General features: G+C 39.0%; 1 protein-coding gene across 1 annotated transcript in view; it reads left to right on the plus strand.

The window, feature by feature from the left end:
- Positions 1–9575, plus strand: part of KCNH1 (potassium voltage-gated channel, subfamily H (eag-related), member 1) — a 170898-nt gene that overhangs the window by 39436 nt on the left and 121887 nt on the right. The window contains exon 6 of the mRNA XM_009888373.1: positions 1451–1880. Coding sequence (XP_009886675.1) covers positions 1451–1880 — 430 coding nt within the window. The remainder of the gene's footprint in view (positions 1–1450; positions 1881–9575) is intronic.

Raw genomic sequence — 9575 nt, forward strand, 5'->3', positions numbered from 1 at the left:
GAAAATTTTGACATAGGTAATCATGAAAAGAACAGACCACTTGGTCTCTTCTAGATCTCTGCAAATACCTCTGATTTAAAGGAAGCCTGCTTTTTTCCTCTTTTTGTTCTTTCCCTTTACTCCCCTTCTACTGGTTGTGTTAGATCTTGTCCAAATACTTAATAGAAATTGATAGTGTGTTCCCAGGTAACAAATTACATCTGTCTCTGAAAATGAGTCAATGTAATCATGACAAATTCATGAAATAAAGGAGAAATACATTGCTGCAGTCCCAGGGAACATGAGTCAATATGCTTTATGTAATTATTTAATAAAACATCTCTTCTAGTGCATTGAACCAGCCTAAGATACTGAAGCAGTTGTATTTATGCAGGAATAAACAAACTTCCAGTAAAAGCTGGTGACCAGAAGTATGCAATTATGCATTTCCAGAAATACTCATTAAACCAGTCTGTTTAAATTTTAATCGGACTTCTATGTATGAAACAGTCTTGATAAGAGGGAGTAGAAAAATAAGAAAATATTTTTGTGAAAAGCTATTCAGATCTTCCAGTGCCCCAAATGGCTTTGATTTTTTTTTTTTATTTAACTTCTTGTGCATGGAGTTGGAAATCTGTCTAAAAGTTAACAACACAAAATCCTACATGCTGGCTTAATTCTGTTTTATGGGAGCCATATTGGTATCAGCACAGAAATACTACTTTGATAGCAAAGCTGTCATAAAAATACAATGATGGAGGGAGTAGACAGCAAAATATTTGAAATAGTTAAGCCTTGTGTAGTCCATGTAAGAAATTTCAGAGGGCTGATTATCAGTGTGTGAATCCTTATATGAAAATAAAGTCATAGGAAATGCACTGTTACACTGAAAAATTACAAATCACCAGGTACTTTCGGTATTTTTTGGCCTTCCTTATTTATCTTCCTGGTATGTCTAAGCGAAATACTGTCAACTGTGTTGTATCTGAGACATGAGAGGACATGTGTTGCCCAGGATCATAAGGAAATTAGGAATAGCCATAAGAGGTTCGTGACTCCAGATGCTGGAGTGAATCCAGTAGGTGTCTGGTTATGCTCCTCTCAACATTAGATTTGTATAGTTTAGTGGTCAGTGACTTCCACTTTTCAGTCAGCCTAACGTATCATCAGGATGCTCAGGGAACATGCACAACTGGATGTGCAATAAACAGCCTGTCACGTGAAGCCTTTACAACCATGCTTGCAGACCTATTCAAATAATCTGAGAGGGGAGTTCGGAGAGCAACTCACAAAATGTTAGTGGATGAAGACAAGAGTGCATCTATCCATCCCTTTTCATGTTTCACAGTCTCTCTTTTCAGGTGTCATCCATCTAGTTGTGATGGATTGCCTCATGTCTGTGGAAACTGCAGTTATGAATATTGTTGCTTTAATATTAACTTCTAATGGTCACTGTGCTTTATCCTTCTAGGGCATCAGTAGCCTCTTCAGTTCACTTAAAGTGGTCAGACTACTTCGTCTGGGTCGTGTAGCTCGGAAGTTGGACCACTACATTGAATACGGAGCAGCAGTCTTGGTTCTGCTGGTGTGCGTGTTTGGTCTTGCAGCACACTGGTTGGCCTGCATTTGGTACAGCATAGGAGACTATGAAGTTATCGATGAGGATACAAACACGATCCGAACTGAAAGCTGGCTCTATCAGCTGGGGATGTCAATAGGAACACCTTACCGCTTTAACACATCCGGCTTTGGAAAATGGGAAGGCGGACCAAGCAAAGATTCGGTCTACATATCCTCGTTGTATTTTACGATGACCAGCCTCACTAGTGTTGGATTTGGGAACATCGCTCCGACTACAGATGGGGAGAAGATCTTTGCTGTTGCTATGATGATGATTGGCTGTAAGTATTAGAGATTCTGCTCTCGCACACACAATGCCAAATAGCTGTGTGTCATGAATACTGATATCATAAGAACATCTGGAATCATTTCAAATATTATTATGCAGCTTAAAATATTTTTGGTGGCAATATAGTTATTATACACTTTCTTACTGGTTAGTTTTAAAATCACAAGTGGGAGTATTGCTGCGACTAGCAAAAATTCAGTCATTTTGGAAGCAATATTCTGTCAATGTCCTTTCAGTATTCTTTTGTAAGTAAGCTGTAAAATGTGTAAAGCCTGAAGTATTAAAAATTAATACATCAGAGTGGGCACAGACAAACTTTGTGCCTCCATTCGGTATGTGGCAAAATCTTTGTATGTCTGAGAGTTGTATATATTGGACACGTGGGTTGGTGAGTGGGAGGAGGTCCAAGAGAACCATAAGGGAGAGAGAACAGTAGCTCTCTAGAGGCCACAAACTCTGCTGTGGGCTGAGCATACAGTCAGGTCCTAAAGCAACTGGAATGATACTGGCCTTGCACACCTCTGGCTCACATTTATTTGTCGCAAGGGATTCATATTGCCAAGCTGTCCAGCTTTTGGCCATGTTGTGTCACTTCAATGCAGGATCTGTACTCAAAGTGCCTTGAGAGCTACTTGTAGTTAAGAACCATGCAGTCGCCACCCTTAAACTAGGTCATGTTTTTCTAAATAATGGTGAAATTTGAAACAAAATAAGGAAAAAAAATCTACTTTGTACATGGAAGAACATATCATTATATGGAGAAAGAAGTTTCTGTATGGTAATATTACATCTAGAGGAGAAAAAAGTCAGTCCTTGCTAAGCAGAAAATTAAAACCAAATATATAGTGAAACTCAATTAGTAGCACAGTGCCTATTATGATAGAAACGTGAAGCTTTGATTCTGATGTGTCATTATACAGTGACACTGAAATCACGTACTGAGATTACGTGTATAGTGTTAAGCAGGCTGAAGGTTAGTGAGAAGAAGTATAAAGACAAGCTTTCTTGATCTCCTGGGGAATGGGATATTTTAGCTATAAAAACTCTTAATTTTGTTCTTCTAGCTTTTTCCACTGCTACGAGTCCCATCATCCTAATAAAACACCCGCGCAACGTAAAGGAAATGTATATAAAACTTGGAGAGAATTATGCAGTTTCCTTGTAAGAAGGTGCATTAGACAATGTAGCAGTGTAGTACAAAACAGGCTTCCAAACATATTTGTGCTGAAGTTACCTGTTTAATAGGAAATATCCTGACCTTTGGCTTATTGTTCATTTGGTTATGCTCATGATACTAGCTAGATAAGAATAGCTAGTGTTATTCAGTTTTATTGTTTAATACTATGAATACTGAGTTAACATAACCTTCATAAAATCAAGAATGTACATGGCGATATTTTTGAGTTCTGCCTGCTTCAAACTCTGCATATGAAAATGTGGTGGAAAGAAATGGATTTATGCAAGATGAATGTTGATAGATATCTGCTCTGAATTCTAAAATGAACTTTAATTTCAGCAAGTTGTAAAAAATAGTGTTCTGGCAATTTAAAAACTCACAAATGCAATCACATTTGAGGGAAACAATTTTGTTTGTATTTGGACTTCTAGAACTTTACATTTCTAACCCTACAACTGTCTGTGTATCTGAGTACCTTTATCCTGTGAACAACTACTTGGAAAACATTAGGACTATTCAAAAATGTGTTTGCAGGAATGGCAACTAAGTAATCCAATCTTTGAGTTTACCTCTCTGGTTCTTGTAGGGTCTTGATTACTTTTAACGTGCTCAAGTTTTGAGCTGTTGGTCATTCCTCAGGATGGGAGGAACAAAACTGATTTGTTTACTTTGCAGCTATTTAGAGCTTAATTGTTGATAGACATTCTTCCACCATAAAATTTTATGTTAAAATAACACTATTTAGCCTGTAGAATTAAGCTCTCAAACATTGATTGGCGCTTGAGCTAGGGATATTTTAGACGAATTTTGTCTGATCTGGTGGGAACCTGAAAGGTACATAGCAAATGTACATGGGATAGCTGTGGGGGAGGGAAAAGAAGTTTCCTGGGTAAAGCTTTTGTGCATCACTCAGAAAAAATCGTATTTGTCCCTGGCCAAGTAACATGTTTGTAATGAGCTGAGCTACTCGCTTATATCACAGTTGGTGGGTACATGTTCCTGTTATGGTCCTCATTTTGCAGATGTCAGATCACATAGATTTGCGCATGGGATGGATAGGGGCGGTGGATGTCCAAAGCATCAGAAATAAGCAATTTCAAATCAGTTCTGCTAATGTGTTACTGCCAACTACTAAAAGGAAAGGGTATATGATTTCTCATTTGTACTTTGACATTAAGACTGCATTTATTTTAGCACCTGTCTAGTGATGCATTCTCAAAAGCTACTGCTATCTTTCAGTAGCACAGGGAATGCCATTTTCTTTCCGTGAAGGATGCAGAGAGCGCCTAATTGTTTGACTATCTAAAACTCCATTTGAAGATAGGTGGGATTTGCTGACTCCAACCTCAAATATGTCACTCCATTAACTTCTTCCCTGCTAGAGGGTAAGTCTTTAAGAACTATATGAATTTATCTTGGTTTTGAAGTGGCTAGGTATAGTCTGGGCAAAAATACATACCTGTGTATTTAAATAGTCCGGTGAAATAACTCAAGTAATTTCACAGCCTTTTCTGTATGAAATGGAAACAACACTGTCACTTTTTCTTTGAGGATGTTATCATTTTTGTTTAGTTGAGTGAGACAATATGTTAACAAGATTGGGTTTGAGATTCCAAAATGACACTATAGTGTCATTAAAAAAAAAAAAAAGGGAGTATTTGGGAACAAATTTGTAAGAGCCAGCATTAATATTTCAAAGTTATTCCAGAAAAATTTTACTTTAAATAGGCTGGAAATTTTTAATAGGAGGGTGATTTTTATCCCCTTGGGCCAATTAACCTCCTGTGAATAAACAGTAAAACTTCCATTAGCCTGATGGGGACAGATTTAGATGAGCGGAAAGCAAATGAAAACACTTCCTTCTCTTTGTGCATTTTATTCTCTGCTCTTTTTTGAATAGATTATCACTGTGTCAAAAAAAAAAAAAAGTGGCTTGTTAAACAATACTGTGGCCAGCTAAGCCCATGGTCACAATTTTATTAGCAAGATCACCTTCGAAATTTGGATCTTCTCTTTATTTGTAAAAGGAACTGAATTTTCTTGAAATGGAGATGGTGGTCAACATGTGTGAAAATGGCTGTGACCCCCACCTTCCTCGCGTGAGCTGCATGTGTAACTACCCTACAGAAAGTTAGGGTGCAGGTCACCACTTTAGTACACGGTAAGCACTTGCCTCCCACTGGTGGCTGACCGGGAAACTACAACAGGGTGATGCTTGCTCGTTCCTGGGTCCAGCTTAGAGTCATAGCACTGCCTTTGTACCCTGCCTTTGATTTCTGGTGTCACTGGTCTTGGCTTCGGTTTGGTCCATGAGCTATGCAGCCATGGTTTGAAAGGGGCATTCAAGGACTGCTTTCCTGGAGCACAGGTGTTGGCATCAAGTGGAGGGGAAGGAAGAATTTACTTTTGGAAGTGTGAACTCTTCCTACTCAGTGAACTTTTATACATAGAAAATTTATGTATTTTTACGCATACCTAAATACAGACATAGCGTATATGTATACATACACACAGAGAGAACGCACATGTACTACAATGTTTAAAAGAAGAAAAAGAGAGTGTGGGTTTTTTTCTTCATGTTTAATAGCCTAGAATTATTTTTAATAGAATGTATTTGATTTTGAAAAATTCTTGTATCTCTGGGGGAGGCTGGACATGGTGTGTGCTGTCCTGAGGAGCATTGCCAGGTGGCGTGCAGTTTTGCAGGCTTTCTGGTCCTTGTTTCTAACAAGTTTAGTTTTTGCTTTTGTTTTGGTTTACTTGGCTGAGTATCTTGAGTAGTTTCTGGGGACAAAAGTTGTGAATAGCAGCAATACTTTTTTTCTTTGGTCTCGGAGTGTTTTCTGTTGAGCTTTTTTGTTTCAGGAGAGGAGTTACTGTGTAAACAAGTGATTTTAAGATTGTGTATTGCTGTCTTCTCCACTGGCAAACTGACTGAAAGGCTTGTGCTAGAGTCAGCACAGGACTGTGGTGACATCCTAAGAGGATGTTTGTATCAGAAGGGCTCAGAATATTACAGGTATTTGAAAGTTTAAGCGGTTTATAACTAGTTTATAACACTTTCATGTGTTTCGTATGCTTATGCACAGAATGATGGAATTAATACTTTGTAATTATGTTCCATCTTCCGTAAGATAAAATTTGGTTTTCTCTGCTGCTCAGCCACTGATATGTCCCCTTCTGCTCACTGCTTACTCCCTCTATAAAGCTGATCCTGTGGCAGAAATACATGTGTATTACATTAACTCTTTGTAGACCCATTGACCGCCAGTAATAGTACTTTGCTGTAATGTCAGGTAGCTGTTTAAAAAAATAGGTAAGACCACTTCCATTTTCCTTTTTATTCAATGTTTCATTATGGTAAATAATAAATTCAGGTAACTTATAATTAAAAATTTAGAGCTGTTAGTGAAGCCATCCTGGGCCAGTGGGAATTTTGGCTGAGTTGAGTGCAATTGTTGGCCTAGTAAAAAGTTTAAGGTATATGAACTTATTGAAGGAAGGATGGGCAAGTCATGTTAGCAGTCCATAGACACCAGAAAGGGATGACTACGGAGAATCAGCTGCATGGGAGTATTGAGCCTGAGAAAGCATGGCTTGGTCTCAGCAGCCCTGGTTTCTGCCTCGGGGCCGCCTTCTGCAGGGAGGTGTTCTTGTGCTCTGAAATGCAATGTATGCACGCACTGTCTTACTGACCTCATTGTGGCTGCAGTTTTCAGGGAGAAACTGTTTTACTGTTGGTTATTTTGACATGAGTAGGTGCAACCCCGAATTATATTTGTGAGGGACTGCAGCATACTCAACATGTAGCCCTAGAGATGTATGTCCCGTGATCAGCTGCACCAAAGGGGGATGTGGGTAGGTGAAAAATGCTCTTGATTCTTGACCTCAAATAAAGCGCATCTGTTTGGGAAGAACAGATTATTTTAAAATAGAGATGAAGTATTCAGTGGCTGCTCTTAAGGATTTCTCTTCTGTGGAGGCTTGATGCTTCTGATAAGAAATGCAGTTCATATTAGTATGTAGCTGTTTTTCCTGAACATATGGTAAATGATAGTTTTGTAAAGCAAGCTGTCTTCACATCTGTCAATGAACTGACCTGCATGGTTTTGCCTCACTTGATTTATTGAGTGTATGTGTATATCTAGAGTGAAGTATGAGTGTTACTACTGGAAGTAAAAGCAATTAACTCCTCAGCTTCATTTTAAATGAATCAAAACATATTTGCTTATCCTTTTTCACAGATGGCCACTAAATTGCTAATTAATAGGGAATATGTCTACAGACAGATCTGCCAGAGAGGCTGATGTTACATAAAACCAGGTTTAAAACCACTGTCTGGGTATGTGGAAAGACATCTATTTTCCATTTTTAATACTTGGGAAAAAAAAAAAAGCTATTTCAATTTTTAGTTTCTTCCCTGTGGAGACATATGCCTCGAAATAACAGTTCTTGTATATTTTGTTCAGTGAAGCTGTCAGGTTGGGTTGTGCATTGTTTATTTTTCCGAAGCAATAGCAGAAACCTGAGGACTTTCATTTGCAGTTTTCGTATCTGGGCACTGTGTCAGCAATCCCCTTGCTGTGCAGGTGGAGTAGGGATGAACAGTTCGGAAAATGCTTTGTGTTTTCCGCTTTTAACATACCGTAATACTGATGGGTGCTTGCCTATCTGGATTTTGAGCCACGTTTCAGGAGCCCTTTGTTAGTGTTCTCAGTTGCACTGAAAGATCACAAGCTTTTGGTGCCTGTTCATGTTAAATTCTCCTTGTTAGGTAGGAACTTCCTGGAACTACAGGGTTTGACTCATCTGAAGTACGAAGTTCACTGAGGAAAAGGCACATGTTTGAATGCTAAACTAAATCATAAGTTCCCCTGTGAACGCTATAATTAGACCAGATAATGAGAGGGATCATGGAAAGAGAACAAAAGTAGGAGTTAAAAGATTAGACTCGAGGACACACATGCTCACCTACTGTAATAAATTCATCCACTGAGTTCATTAATCAAAACAGACCAGAGACCAAAACCACTCATCTTCATTGATCCTGTGCAACACCAGCATCATGCAGTCCTGCAGCACTTGTTGTCTCTGATTAAGGTAGATGTAGTTCCCAGGAGCGGGGAGTAGCTGTGTCAGCTTTGTTCAGCTTTGTCTGTGAATAGCTTCTTTCCCGTTAGACATAAAACTAGGAATGAGCATAACATTAAGTAAATCTGAAAACATAATTAGGTAGTTTTATTTACAGCACTCTTAAGGAACAGAAACCTGCCATTGTAATGTGAACATCTCTCAGAACTATAAGAAAGTCTCGGTGGCCAGTATCAAGACATGCAGGTCAGTGTTGCTCCTTCACAGCCTCACAGAATAGAGTGCTTTGGTGACCCCCAGCAGGGTAGAAGTGTTCAGAGGATAGCCAGGAACTGATGAAAACTAGACTTTTGTTATCAAAATACATGAACAAAATACACATGCATTGCAGCATCACGTTTGATGATGTTCCTGAGGCATGATTTTCCCCTCATAATGCAGTTCATCAGCTGTTAGAGCAAATGGATGTGGTCATGTTGTGTGGGTACTTACCAAACGTGTATCTAATCATGAGAGAAGCATGTGTATCCCTAGTACCCCTTTTAGGGGATGGGAGACAGGGGTACATGGAAACTGGTTTTGCTGGAGGTTGGTGGCCCGAAACCGAGGGACAGCCATGTGCCAAGTGCCAGCTAGACTTGCTGAGGATATCATTCAGGGGCCGAGCACAAAGGCTTATGAGACTTCAAACCCAAAGCAACTTTTTCTGTATTCATGGTTATTGCAAATGTGATGTTTTGATCTGGGGACATGCTGGGAAAGGAAGAAGAAACCTTGCCTTGCAAAAGTGGTTTCTTGGATACCTGCTCTTTGTTGCTAACCCTGGCAAGATGATAAAAATCTCTTAGATGCCCCAGACTTCTTGCTGGCCACTGGGGCTGCGGTTGGCATGCTTTCCATATGACTGATAATTTTGCATTGCTTTTCGTTCTCATCTATACTAGCCACCAGCAACATTACCCAAGTTAGGAATTCCTAATTTAAAGGCCTGGATTTGTCATATTTTTTTCTTCTTTTTAATAAGCAGGAAACATCTTTCCAGATCTATTCCCTCACCCCTCTCTGCTGTGCTTTATTACTTGTTGTTTGAAGCTAGTCGTGATATTTGAAGAGCTGGTGTGTTACTGCTCTAATTGTTAAGTAACTGTTTGGAATTTCTGAATGTTATTTTGCTTGGATGCTTTCTCCATTAGAATGAACCACCAGAAGTGTCGTCAGTATGTTTCTCAGCTATACCAAGTTTCAGCAAAGAGGAAGGGCCAGCAGAAAATCTGAACAGAGTTTCTCTAAAGGTTAGAAGGAGAGTTTGGATAATAGGGCAGGATTTAGCCTGATTATCTCTAAATATGAGAATACTCCATTTTTTCTTGTTAAGAGTAAAGAATGAGTAAAACAGTAAAATGACCAAACATTTTACAA

This window comes from Charadrius vociferus, unplaced genomic scaffold, assembly GCF_000708025.1.
Source record: "Charadrius vociferus isolate BGI_N301 unplaced genomic scaffold, ASM70802v2 scaffold340, whole genome shotgun sequence".
In the NCBI taxonomy this organism is placed as follows: Eukaryota; Metazoa; Chordata; class Aves; order Charadriiformes; family Charadriidae; genus Charadrius; species Charadrius vociferus.